This window comes from Dendropsophus ebraccatus, chromosome 6 (assembly GCF_027789765.1).
Source record: "Dendropsophus ebraccatus isolate aDenEbr1 chromosome 6, aDenEbr1.pat, whole genome shotgun sequence".
Classification (NCBI taxonomy): domain Eukaryota; kingdom Metazoa; phylum Chordata; class Amphibia; order Anura; family Hylidae; genus Dendropsophus; species Dendropsophus ebraccatus.
The window spans coordinates 39,735,949-39,750,558 of NC_091459.1; the positions used below are offsets into that span (position 1 = coordinate 39,735,949).

Here is a 14,610-nt window from a genome sequence, read left to right on the forward strand (position 1 = left end):
CTAATCAAATGCCGAAAGTTCGGGTTCGGATGGACTCAAGCATGCTCCAGGTTCGCTCATCTCTAGTAATAACCCATTTAAGGGTTTTTAATAAAAAATTTTATCCAATCTTAGGAGTGGATTGTCAAGGTTGGGAAACGACATACAAAAAAATTCCACTTCTGGACTGTGGTGCAGTAAAATAAGGTGGCCTTGTCCGATGAATCACGTTTTATTTTGCATCATTTGGATGGCCTGAAGTATATATTGTGTGAATTGTGTCGAGAGGACTTGCTGAACTGTTTGGGTTCAGCAACCTTCTCTGAACCCAAAGGCTGCTCCAGTCTGTCCCACCACTGCAGCAGTTGTCGGCAGTTTATGTGACGTGACATCACCAACTTTCCAGACCTGAACCCGTCATGCTGTAGTAAGTGCATGGAAAATTCACTATAGGTGCATTTTCCATAATAAATGTAATTTATATTATATTTATATATTTAATTTATATATTATATTAATATTAGTAATTTTCATAAATTTTGTTGGGCAATAACATATATTACATTTTTTTTGCCCGGACTTCCCCTTTAAAGAAGAACTGTAACTTATGTTGTGCTGATGGGTACTAGTGTCTAATACCCCCCACAGTTACACCACATAGGGCATCTCACTTCATAGTCTTTTAAATAGAACCCTCTCCCACAAAAAGAGCCATCTGTTTACATATATGGTCTAAAAACTGTGTCTACAACCACAAAATGTCAACAGAGTTTCACCCAGTTAGGCCATTGTAGTGACAGTTATTTTACATTGGCCTGATACTCACCGCAGAAGGTCCATATATACATTGCATAGGATAACAAAGAGCATCTGCAGTTTAGAAACCATAAAGACATTTGTGTTGGCTCTAGTCCAGTGACCATAATAGTGAGTAGATGCACAGTACTCTGTTGTACCGTTGCTAATGAAAATAGCTGCATTGTCTCTTTCTTTACAGCTATTTGGGCCATAGTCAATAGGCAAATATAAAAAGCACCACAAAGTTTAGTGCATTTTGGGTCCATATATATATATATATATTTTTTTTTTTTTTTTTACATAATGTTGCATGTTCATGGCATGGATTTTTTTTACACATTTTTTCTTCTCTATAGGAATTTAAAAACACATGAAAAAAATATGGTAAACGATACATTAAGACCAAAACATGAGAAACCATAAAATAAATCTGTGTTAGGTCTTTTTTTTGGTGAAATAATGGTTATTATTTTCAATTTCCAGTGATTTCCATAGTTCACACAATGCATAGAATAACGGCCGTTGCCCACGGCAGATGTCAAATTAATGTTCAGGATATTTATTGGCTGTCGTTTTTTTTTTTTTTACCATCCTTTTACCATCTTTTTAACAAAATTCAATTACCTTTAAAATAGCCATACCAAAAGGGTGTTGAAAGCGGCCATCATTCAACCTAAATTAAAATTATGTACCAAAAGCCTTCATTGCAATGACAGCCACCAAAGTATGTTTGATACTCAAAATAATGGACGTTATTGAAAATAATTACCGTTATTTTAAAATAACAGCTCTTGTTTTGAAATAACGGCTGTTATTTGCTGTTAAATGACGGCCATTCACTGAATTTTAACAGTGTGTAAACATAGCCTTTCTGTGTTTTCAATCTACTCCTGGTTTTAGGTTGAAAAATACTGACCAAAATACTAGGCTAAAATGCTGTGTGGGTACATAGCCTTTTTTTGAAAAAGCTCAAAGCATCCTCTAATTTTGATAAACTACCATTGAGCTTCGAAACGCCAAAAAAAAACCGGCAAATGTTAATCCAGCCTTAATAATTTGATCAAAGCTAGAAACGTTTTCCCAAATGGCACAAGAAGGCTTAAAACTAAATAATAAATTACGCTGAGATGTTTGATAACGCTCCAATCCACACCATAGAGGAGGAATATTGTGATTTACAAATGTGTTTCTGTCATCAACTTGACAGTTTACCAGTTTTTGTTTCATTTACTAACGTTGTGCACCACAAAAATCTCTATGAACCTACACATCTGTCATTTTGTGCTTTACATTCAAAAAGTGGCCGTGTGGTGGGTGGGTCCCTTTTCAATAGAATTGCTGATTTCTGGCCAATACTGCAGTACCGTCCAGGATAAACTTCACTGACAGCAGCCGTTATGTGACACGGTCTGGTCACAGAACGGCTGGTGTCTTACTTAAAGGGGTTATCCAGCGCTACAAAAACATGGCCACTTTTCCCCCTACTGTTGTCTCCAGTTCAGGTGCAGTTTGCAATTAAGCTCCATTTACTTCAATGAAACTGAGTTTCAAAACCCCACCCAAACTGGAGACAACAGTAGGGGGAAAGTGGCCATGTTTTTGTAGCGCTGGATAACCCCTTTAATGTGAACCCGGGGTAAGGCTGGCCTCCCATTTCCATAGGCCCATAACAGCCTCATGTGCTGCTTTTTATAGGCACAACACTATAGTACGCCTGAAGAGGTGTTATCCACCACAGAGGACCACCAACCAAGGGTGTCAAGTCATGTTAAAGGGGTTATCCAGTGCTACAAAAACATGGCCACTTTCCCCCTCTCTTGTCTCCAGTTTGGGTGGGGTTTTGAAACTCAGTTCCATTAAAGTAAATGGAGCTTAATTGCAAACCGCACCTAAACTGGAGACAAGAGAGGGGGGAAAGTGGCCATGTTTTTGTAGTGCTGGATAACCCCTTTAAGCCTAATCTCTTATGGACATAAACAGTTAATCTTCCTCTACACAAAACAATGATCCGGTTATATTCTCTTTTCTGTCTTCCTGCCAAAAATGATTTAATAGAGACTACATGGTAGCTTGAAGGAAGTACAGTCATGGTAAACACTTGTCTCAGCTATCCCACATGTGATAATGATCCATGGACGCTCTGAGAGCGGAAACTCCAAACAAGAAAGACTTTTTATCCATGGTCACAGAATGATCTCATGTGGCAACGCGGCAGTACTTAAACATGTAGTACAGAAAACCAACAGGGCCCTTTATGTGAACTTGACTGGACAAGAGGTTAATGATTTACATGTGGTTTACATGTTTCCTAACATCTCCAAATATAAATGAGACACTTGCATATACTGTATATGCAAGGGAAAATTATGTTTCTTAGGACAAGGATACTGAATATAAGCAATTATCTGCAAATTTGTAGACTATTTTGAGGAATAATTTTTAATGGAATAATGGCAAAAACAGATTGAGCAATGTATGAGGGGGAACTTCAAACATCCATGCTTCTCTTATACTTCTCTTCTCATGTAAGCTTGTAAGAAGCTAGGAACCCTGTTTTTCAGTGGTGTTACTATTCTTGTCTCGTTGATGACACTAGGAACAATATTGTTGGGCTGCCACCCTTGCAGGAGGCAAAGGGATCATTCAGAAAGGGCCTTCACATGGTCCCTTGCATCTGAGTTGGTGGTGGACATTGCAGTGCTACAAACAATGTCTCTGGGTGAATGCGAGGTATATCCATATGACCTGGTATTCCTGGTGCCTCTGGGCAGTGTATGAGAAAAGACCCTATTACACCAACAGATTTCTGACCAAAACCTACAAATGTATTTGAAAAGAGTCTTTCCTTTATGACCTGTTCTCTGTTTATAGTCTGTTCCTTGTTTTTGTGTAATAGGGCCCTAACAGTGAGCCCTGCAAGACTGCTTGAAGGTCAGGGCCAGAGACAAGCCTAAAATGCCAGTAGGCCTTGGGAGAGAGAGGAAGGCCAGAGGAGTTTGGGGACACCTGAAGAGAAGTGGAGCCCATTAACCTACCATATAGAGAAGGTATACACTAAAATGTGAGATGGAGATATACGTCTTTAGGTGGGCTGAGCTGTATTGGTTGGTGAGTCTGAGAGACTGTTTCAAGGGAGCCAGCAGATCTGTAAAAATAAAGCCCCAACAAGATTGACTGGCTTGGATGTATATTCAAGTACTGAGACTCAAAGATAGTGTGTGCTGTGAGTGGAGATCATTCTCCTGTAGGATATTGCTATCATTCTCCTGTCGGATATTGCATTAACACTCTACAACGGTGGTTGGAGGAGACATATTTATTGTAAGTGAGACCTAAGGCCTAAGAGATGTGAGAATAATCTCTAAATTGTTGGCCCACGTACTCCACAAGTAAAGCATAGAATATAACGCACTGTACTGTAGCTTAGTTGACAGTTAATCACAGACAGCCCCTGTAATATGAGAGCCAATGCAGTGACTAGTTGGTTGCCAAGATTCCAGGTAAACAGCTCATTTTGCCAGGGAAGAATATGTCTAGCTGCAGCTATACAATTCCCTGGTTTCCAAATAGCTGCCATGTAGCCAAGTGGCTAGTCATGTAAAATATATTCACATTAGTAGTAGGGCGGAATAATCTTATGAGCTGAGATTCGTTACGAACTTTGCAAAGTCTCTGGTCTCCAGGCACCTCCGGCCCACTCAGCCAATCACTGACTGAGATGGGACAGCACCATGGGCAGTGACTGGCTTAGTCGGCTGTCAATTTTTGAGAGGAGAGTGACAGGCTGCTCAGTCATTCACTGGCTATGGACACAGGAGAATGAGAACACCGGGGAAGCACGGACAGGTAAGTATTGATAAGCAACCTTGCTGAATCGCACTAAAACAACGAAATGCCTGCAATAGTTTAGCTGTTTTAGTGCTTCTTATTTAACTTTGCTTCAAAGTTTGGCGAACCTGCTGAACCGAATTTTTGAAAAGTTGTCTCATCTCTAGTTAGCAGTTCTTTGCTCTAGGTCATGCATGGACCACAGAGAGCAGTCACATAAGGGAATCCCACACTGTAGGCCTAATAGAAGGTATTGACATAGACAACCACTTAACATATTTGGCGACAAAATTTTTTGTAAGTTTATTATACAGATTGTACAAAAACATGTGTATCATTAATCATAGAAAATCCGCGGATTGTCACTGTAAAATACCAACAAAAGGAAAGAGACACGAAGGAGTTTCAGATAATGGAAAGTCTGGTCACCATATGTACAGACCTCAGACAGTTAGTGAGCAGCATATCAGTTAGTGAGCAGATATGTAGAAAATATCAAATCATACTGAAAATAATCTTACCAAACAAGACCCCGAGCCGTCCAGGCATTTGTCTGAGTTTCCATTACATGTACATGGCAAACATTCTCCAGAAACTGAGTAGTAAAATCCTGGTTGACATCTCTAAAAAAAAAAGTATTAATTAATACATTTAGTGTAAGGTATATAACAAGATTGTAATATTTAGATTTTATGTAAAATATGAAATTTTTTTACTTTTTTCAAACTTATACTTGGGTAGTATCGCAACACATGTAGGGTCTTTTCTCGCCACACCAATGGTGTCTGTTTGTCAGAAAATCTTCTGGCACATACACTAAATAGACCTCTTTAACCTCACAGAGGCCAGAAAAGTGTCCTCCACTTGGGTGGTTTCCTGCCGGGTCTCTATTTTACTGCTGGATTGAATAACACTGACCTCTCTGCTAAGTGAAGAGACACATGAAGCAGTGGACTCTATTACAGAAGTAGAGTAGGTCCCTCAAATTCCAATATTAATTGGTTCCAGGATGACCATTGTACTGTATCCTGAGACCAAAACTCTATGGAAAACTGGTAATTTGTTGTAAAGCCCACAAAATATCATCCAAACATGAGAAAATGAAGATTTCAAGGAAAATAAGTAGATAACTAATATGGATAAAGCAAGTCCTTACATATAAGAGACAGAAAGAGCTACTGGAGGCTGTAGGTTAATTTCTATGAAGAAGACAAGATTGGTATTCAGGTATTCAGGATTCTGTACCCTCATCTGGTGCCCAAAGGAGCAGCTCATCCTGGCAGAGGTAAAGAGCAGTACAGGACATGTAGTATCATACTGTACTTTAGAGAGGAGATACTGGACAGCCAATAATATTGGGGTTTTACCAGTAAAATGGCCACATATTGGTTGATCATCTAGATATTCACATCTGCCGCAGATCCGAACTGTCTGTAGCATTGTATGTTGAGTCTAGTCTTAAGGTACAATGATAGTTAAAGTAAGGGCAATAATGGGGTGCTGTTCTTTCCAAAATACAAGTCACAGACCTGACTTCTGAGGGCAAACAACAACTTGTCTTGTATTATAACACTTGGAGGTAGACACAGGTGGTCACATAGCAAACATAGTAAAGATTTTCTTCTATAAGATATCACACACAATTGTCCTCAGAAGGTGTCACTTTCTGTCACCGGCTCCTAGTCAGCAATCGGTGGCAGGCCAGTCTTGGCTCCATTCAGCAATAGAAATAAAAATGTCAGCTCACCCTTCCTTGGCTGTAATAATTGCAGGTGTGTGTGGACCTCTTTAGTGTGAAGCTTGTGATGGCAGTATTGTGGGCCGCAACCCGAAGATTCCAATCACAAAAATAGGTTCCATCCACGGCTTGGTTAAAACGTAGAAAATTTATTTGAACATCACAAAAAACAAAACAAATAAATAAAAAACACGCCGACGCGTTGCTGGGTCAAAACCCCTTAATCATGGCCATGATTAAGGGGTTTTGACCCAGCAACGCGTCGGCGTGTTTTTTATTTATTTGTTTTGTTTTGTTTTTTGTGATGTTCAAATAAATTTTCTACGTTTTAACCAAGCCGTGGATGGAACCTATTCATGTGATTGGCTCCATTCAGTTTGAAGTGCACGCTGTAGTATTATTGAAATGTAGCCGTAGATGTCATGCTAGATGCTACTGATCCATCTGTAAAAGATTATGCTTTATGGGGAATTCCAATGAACAGTTAAAAAGAGTAAAGTATTTCATGTCCCGGTGAAGGCAATTTTCAGTTTAAAGTTCTGCTGTTTAGTGGCCCCTAGGTTCCTTTACAGGCCTTTTTCTAGTGCTTGTAAAATCTTTTTAAGACAGTACTACCTACAAAGTCACGTCTCCCAGGCTCTTTTCTATTTAATTACTATTCTATTACCTGTATTCCTGAGGATGTGGTTAACCTGAATACACATTACTCTAAGCATGCAGGAAGGACGCAACAAACAATGTCCAAGCAATGCTGAGCAGATACAAACCAACATGCATACTGGCCGATTACTAGCCAAGATGGGACAGCAACTTAGCAAGTGATTGGCTGAGTGACCTGTCTAGATTTAGATTCTCATGTGTGTGTCCTTCCTCCTGTACTCTACTTTTTCTCTACATGTGTACACAGCTTATGTGATTCTCCATTGTAAGCTGCCTTTTGCTTGCTATCCTCCCTATCTACAGCCTGTATGAGTTACCTTCTATGCAGGTCAGGTGTCAGAATTGGGCAAGTGTGGATGGCCCACTTAGCTGCTGCTAGCTGTTTGATAGTAATTGCTTGTAATGACAGATTTGGTCTTGTGGCTCCCCGTCCTGCCACCCAAACAGGGCACCCCTGTCACCTTTCCCAGTGCTCTGGTGCTCATTCGACTGACGTCTCTTGAGTACTTGTAGAACAGGGAGGATGAGGAGATGTATACATCAGGCAGTGGTTAATTACTGGGGGGGATGCTATTTACCAAGGAGGTAACCACCAGTGGGAATACCTGCAGAGGGATGCCTACATGGGGCATACTACCTACTGGGGGAAGCTGACGACTGAGGGGGAACTACCTACCATGAAAAAAAAATTTAAAGTTGCAATTGGTCCCACAAAGAAAGCCATTACATAGCTCTGTAAATGGCAAAGTTTAATAAATATGGCTTTTAGAAGGCAAGAAGAAAAAAAATTAAAACCCCAAACCAAAAATTGGCATTGTACTTAAAGGTTTATATAGTCAGGAAAGGTACATTCCTTCTATCTAAAATGTTACTGTACGAGATGAGATGGTTTCAAAGACAGTTACAAAACATCCCTGGAATCGGACATGGAAAGGATTTTAAGAGGGTGTTGGCATTTCTTGCTATTTACGCCAGTGAGATGGAAAATATTGGGAACGGCTGCAGAATGTTTCTCCAATGTAAAAATATCTGCTACTGAAGTGAGCTGCAGAACGCTGACTATGCATTACATACATACTGTATGGTGTATGAAGTTTAGCCAAAATTCATATACTTTTATTTCGAAAACTTTTATACATTTTCTTTGTATACTATAAGAAAAGAACTATGTAATTACTGATTTATGTATATATCTATGTGCTTATGCATTACAAAACCATGTTCACACAACGTATGTGTTGTATAAACCACCGTTGTTGTTGCAATTTGCAACAACACCTGTGTTTTATACAACACATGCAATGTATGTGAATGAAAGGAATTCCGGCTGGAGTGTGTATACATAGTATTAGGATGTACACCAATGCGCCACATCCCAATTCATCAGAAACTAAGATCATGCAGCCGGGATGATCTTCTCTGACACTGCCTGTTCTGTGACCCAGCTGGGTCACAGAACGGCTGTTGTCGTACGCCATGTGAACATGGACTAACATTGTTTAGTCTTCATTGTACAACAATTCTTCTGTCTTTTTTTTTTTTCTTTTGGGGGGGGGGGGGATGGGAGGCTGGGGCATTTGTTAGGTGTATTTAAATACATAATATATAATGTACGCTACCAATGTAATGAAAGCCACAAATTTAGCCCAAAATCACTACCTGTCCAACTTAAAATGTAACAAATGTCATGTGACATTAGATGTAGACATTTTTTGTCTCAAAAGAGACCCACGGTGGAGTCCACGAGGTCTTTGGTGTATCAGTCAAAACTTTTTCAAGTCCAAGTGCAGTATTAGGCCGTGTTCACATGTAGTTTTTTTCCCGGCCATGTGATGCCAAATAACAGCTGTTTATTTATAGTCACAGCAGCTATAATACAAATAATGGCCATCATTATAAAATATCAGCTATTTTGTGTCAAATGGCCAAAAAACATGGCATGTGAACATAGCCTAGACCTAACCTTAGTAGCAATCAGAAACCTTTTATTTTTGGACAAGTATAAACATGAGATTTTATAGCTTTAGGCTATGTTCACACAATGTAAATTTTCAATTAATCCTGGCCGTTGTTGCAAATTGCAAAAAACGTCCGTGATTAACCCTTTGAGGACCAGGCCCAAAATGACCCAGTGGACCGCGCAAATTTTGATCTTAGTGTTTCCGTTTTTCCCTCCTCCCCTTCTAAGAGCTCCAGCACTTTCAGTTTTTTATCTACAGGCCATGTAAGGGCTTATTTGTTACAGGAATAGTTGTACTGTGTAATGGCGTCTTTCATTTTACCATAACATGTATGATGGAATTCCAAATATATTATTTTTGAAGATATAAATTGGTGAAATCGCAAAAAAGAATGCAATATGGTAACGTTTGGGGGGTTCCTGTGTCTACGTAATGCACTATATGGTAAAAGCGACATGATACCATTACTCTATAGGTCAGTACGAACACAACCATATGCAGGTTTACGCAGATTCTCTAATGTTATATATTTTTTTTAAATGAAATCCTTTTTTTTGGCAATTAATTATAAATAAAATGGGCCTATTGTGACGCTTATAACGGTTTTATTTTTTCACCTACGGGGCTGTATGGGGTGTCATTTTTTCCGCCATGATCTTTAGTTTTTATTAATACCATATTTGTGAAGATCGGATGTTTTGATCACTTTTTATTAATTTTTTTATATATATAATGTAACATAAAATCGGTAATCCGCGCACTTTTTTCCCTCTTTTCGTGTACGCCGTTTACCGTTCACAATGACGCTTGTTATATTTTAATAGATCGGACAATTACGCACGCTACGGTATATTATATGTTTATCTATTTATTTATTTTTATATGTTTTATTTATATAATGGGAAAGGGGGGTGATTTCAACTTTTATTGGGGGAGGGGTTTTGGGGTAGTGTTTTTTTTTTTACACATTTGAAGTCCCTTTGGGGGACTTTTACATACACTACTTGGATTTTTACACTGATGAATGCTATGCCATAGGCATAGCATTGATCAGTGTTATTGGCGATCTGCTCATTGAGCCTGCCTGTGCAGGCTCAGTGACCAGAGCGCCGATCGGACCGCACGGAGGCAGGTGAGAGACCTCCGGCGGCCCGTTTTACCGATCGGGACCCCCGCAGTCACACTGCGGGGGTCCCGATCGGTAAGTGACAGGGGACTCCCCCTGTCACTTACACTTAAACGCCGCGGTCGCGCCGCGATCGCGGCGTTTAAGGAGTTAATGACACGCGGCAGCGCGATCGCTGCAGCGTGTCATTACCGTGAGGTCCCGGCTGCTGATTGCAGCCGGCCCCCACCTGCTATGAAGCGCGCTCCGCTCCGGAGCACGCTTCATAGCGGGAGAAACACCCAGGGCGTACAGTTACGCCCTAGGTCGTCTGGGGACAGACTTCCATGGCGTAACTATACGCCCTGGGTCGTCTAAGGGTTAATTGAAAATTTACATTGCACTGAAGTCAATGGATTCCTGGCCGGAGTGTATACACATAGGGGGAGATTTATCAAACATGCTGTAAAAAGAAACTGTCCCAGTTGCCCCTAGCAACCAATCAGATTCCACCTTTCATTTTCCAAAGAGCCTGTGAGGAATGAAAGGTGTAATCTGATTGTTTGCTAGGGGCAACTGAGCCAGTTTCACTTTACACCATGTTTGATAAATCTCCCCCATATTATACACTCTGATTCCAAGCCACCGCAGCTGAAATGTCAGTTTTGTGCGGCCGCTATTCATTGAATGGTGGCCGCACAACACTGACAGTTCACACAATGTAGAGTGCGGCTCTAGCACTTTACATTTTCCCACATCCCAATTCTAAAGAAATAAAGTTCATCTGGCCAGTACTGCAGTACCAGCTCGGATGAACTTCACAGACACCGGCCATTCTGTGACATGGCCGTATCACAGAACGGTCGTTGTCTTACGTAGTTTGGACCCGGCCTTAACGGGGTACTCCAGCGGAGGGGCACTTTTTTGCTGGGACCGGGGAGGAGGTGGCTGAGGGAAAAGACGTCCACTCACCTCCCCGGTACCAGCGGCGGGTCCCGCATCGCGGCGCTCCGGTGCCCGGTTCCCGTCCGCTTCCGGGTGTCTGACGTGGGCCCGAGACGTGGCGCTCAGCCAGTCAGTGACAGAGGCGGGATCTAATCGGACTTGAAACGGATCCCGCCTCCTTTACTGAGTGGCTGAGCGGACCTGAGACGTCACGTCTCGGGCCCGCGTCAGACACCCGGAAGTGGACGGGAACTGGGGAGGTGAGTGGACATCTTTTCCCTCGACCACCTCCTCCCCGGTCCCAGCAAAAAAGTGCCCCTCCGCTGGAGTACCCCTTTAAGATGTATGATAATTGAACTTAGTTATAGATGTGTTAAGTCATTCTGGCCAATTCACTCATCCACCAGGCCACTAAATATGATGGATGAAACAATTCACTGATTATTTTCTTTGCTTAGCTAAATCTGCTGATAATTCTTCCAATATAACAGTACCTGAACTATATATTGGTATGTATCATCACCATTAGAAAATTCCAGCCAAAAACATGTTAACGTTTTACCGGTTTATTACAATCTCAGAAACATCAAGAAAAATGAAAACATCCCGGCGCTGTAATTAATTCATGTAAATGTTGGCCCTCATTTCCATACACTCTGACAGCAATGGGATTTGTGGGAACCTGGGACTCATTTATTTATTGTATAACATCTGTTAGGAACAACCTAAAATAATTACTTGTGAAACATCCCATACTGATGAATAGCACGGCTAGTTATTCCTGTACGGTTAAAACTCTTAGCTTTTTGTTTAGAAAACATAGACCACGAATTCTCTTGAACTTCCATTATGTCTCCATTCCTTATCTGTTTGAGATATTCTGCAAAGCCATTCGTATTACGGGTGCTAAAGAACTAATATCTTTGTGGTATTATATGCACAAGCCAAAAAGACAGAAATGGCTGCACATCGCACCCACGGCTGACACGAAAGCCTATTCAGCTACATTTAAAACCAACATCAGAAGTTAATATATAATTTGGCCAAACCATATTGCCTTATTGTGGTATTATAGTTGCATTAGCCTTCCACTATAGAAAGCCAGTTTTAGGCTATGTTCACACAGTGTATATTTTTAAGACAAGAACGACCGTTCTTGCCTTAAAATAATGCACTGCATTGAACTCTATAGGGAACAATGGAAATTGTTCACACACTGTATTGAACAATGGTCGTTGTTCCCCTACGGTGGCAAAAATAACTGACATGACAATTATTTGTGGCCACCAATGCAGGAACAGCTTTTGTTTCTGCTCTGTTCAAACAATGTATGGCCGTTCTGACGGCCACACATTGCATAGACTTTAATGGTTAATTGGATTGCAGGCACACCCACATGTGCCCACAATTAAAAAAAAAATAAAATAATGTTCCTGCGGCTGATATGGTAATATCAGCGGCCGGAACATGTCAAACAACTGTCGTTGTTTTATACATAGTGTGAACATAGCCTTACTGTTATTGCTATGAAAAGGAAAGTTCCAGGCATTAAAGGCGTTGTCCATGTACATGAAAAGTTATTTGGTTGTTAGCATTAGTAAAACTTAATAAAACCTACCAATGTACTGTAATTGTGAATACTGTACTGATGTGCTGATTGCAGGCCCCTTCTTGGCTATGAAGCAGATTAGGGATGCAGCTACAGAGGCCTAGAACAGGCCCCCGGCTGCCTTGACAATTGATCTGCTCCCCATGATCAGTTTGCAGGGAACCAATCCCCCTACTATGCCAACACTGTTACCAGGGGCGGATTAAGGGTACCATGGGCCCTGGGCTGTTTAGAAATTGTGGGCCCCCTGATAACAACGCCCCCTTTTGCCCTGCCCCCGCCTCACTAACTACACCCCAGCTAACCCTGCCCGCTAACCAAATATCCTGGCTGAGGGGGCTATATAACATGTCCTCCGGCTATGTGAACTATAAATGCTGCACAGGGATTTTCTGTGGCCATTAACCATATAAATTAGCCCCCTCTCTGTAGCTTCCTCCTATATAGAATAGCCCCCTCTCTGTAGCTTCCTCCTATATAGAATAGCCCCCTCTCTGTAGCTTCCTCTTATATAGAATAGCCCCCTCTCTGTAGCTTCCTCTTATATAGAATAGCCCCCTCTCTGTAGCTTCCTCTTATATAGAATAGCCCCCTCTCTGTAGCTTCCTCATATATAGAATAGCCCCCTCTCTGTAGCTTCCTCTTATATAGAATAGCCCCCTCTCTGTAGCTTCCTCATATATAGAATAGTCCCCTCTCTGTAGCTTCCTCCTATATAGAATAGCCCCCTCTCTGTAGCTTCCTCCTAAATAGAATAGCCCCCTCTCTGTAGCTTCCTCATATATAGAATAGCCCCCTCTCTGTAGCTTCCTCTTATATAGAATAGCCCCCTCTCTGTAGCTTCCTCTTATATAGAATAGCCCCCTCTCTGTAGCTTCCTCATATATAGAATAGCCCCCTCTCTGTAGCTTCCTGCTCAATAGAATAGCCCCCTCTCTGTAGCTTCCTCATATATAGACTAGCCCCCTCTCTGTAGCTTCCTCCTATATAGAATAGCCCCCTCTCTGTAGCATCCCCTATATAGAATAGCTCCCTCTGTGTAGCATCCCCTATATAGAATAGCCCCCTCTCTTTAGCTTCCTTCTATACAGAATAGCCCCCTCTTTGTAGGGTAGAACAGCCCCCTCTCTGTAGCATCCCCTATACAGAATAGCCCCCTCTGTGTAGGGTACAATAGCCTTCTTTCTGTAGCTTCTTCCTATATAGAATAGCCCCCTCTCTGTAGCTTCCTCTTATATAGAATAGCCCCCTCTCTGTAGCTTCCTCCTATATAGAATATCCCCCTCTCTTTAGCTTCCTCTAATATAGAATAGCCCCCTCTCTGTAGCTTCCTCCTATATATAATAGCCCCCTCTCTGTAGATAGCTTCCTTCTTCCACCGCAGGATACCCTGAAAAAATCCTGCAGGTGTGCGGTCCTCTGATGTGGGTAAAGGATGGAATCCCCGGAAGTGCCATAGATGGCACTATAAGTGTATTACAATACGGTAAACTGCACTACTGGGAGTTCAGAAAAATCTAAGAGGCAGGGGAGAGTTTGGAGGAGTGAGATGCAGCTGATGCAATGCAGTGTAGAGGGGGGAAGCTGGCGGTGCAGCAGAGATGAGACATCCAATTGGCACAGACCACAGCTCCTGCTGTACATCACACAAGGAAGAGTCTGCCCATTCTGCAAGCATGGGGATGGAAATGTGCTTTTACAGAAACCAGTATAGAGGGGGAAAAAACAAGAATATGTGGTTTACAGCCATCATTTCTGTCCGCACTCCATCTAATAAACTACATCTGCTGCCAACACAGTGATCGTTTTTTGTAAAGATCTTCAGCCTAAAAACATTTAGACACTGTAAGAGATCAAGTACAACATTAACAATTGTATTTACTGTACGACTGTAACACAAACAGGATATGGCTGCTTACAAATGGTATTGGAAATGAGAAACAAATGTAATGCGGCCCCTTCTTTGTAGAAGCCAGCAATGCGGGGC

At 41.5% G+C, this 14,610-nt stretch overlaps 1 protein-coding gene across 2 annotated transcripts in view; it reads right to left on the reverse strand.

Annotated features, from left to right (window-relative positions):
- Positions 1-14,610, reverse strand: part of LAMA4 (laminin subunit alpha 4) — a 110,916-nt gene that overhangs the window by 83,652 nt on the left and 12,654 nt on the right. For both annotated transcript variants that reach the window (XM_069974859.1, XM_069974858.1), the window contains exon 2: positions 5,127-5,228. In XM_069974859.1, coding sequence (XP_069830960.1) covers positions 5,127-5,228 — 102 coding nt within the window. The remainder of the gene's footprint in view (positions 1-5,126; positions 5,229-14,610) is intronic.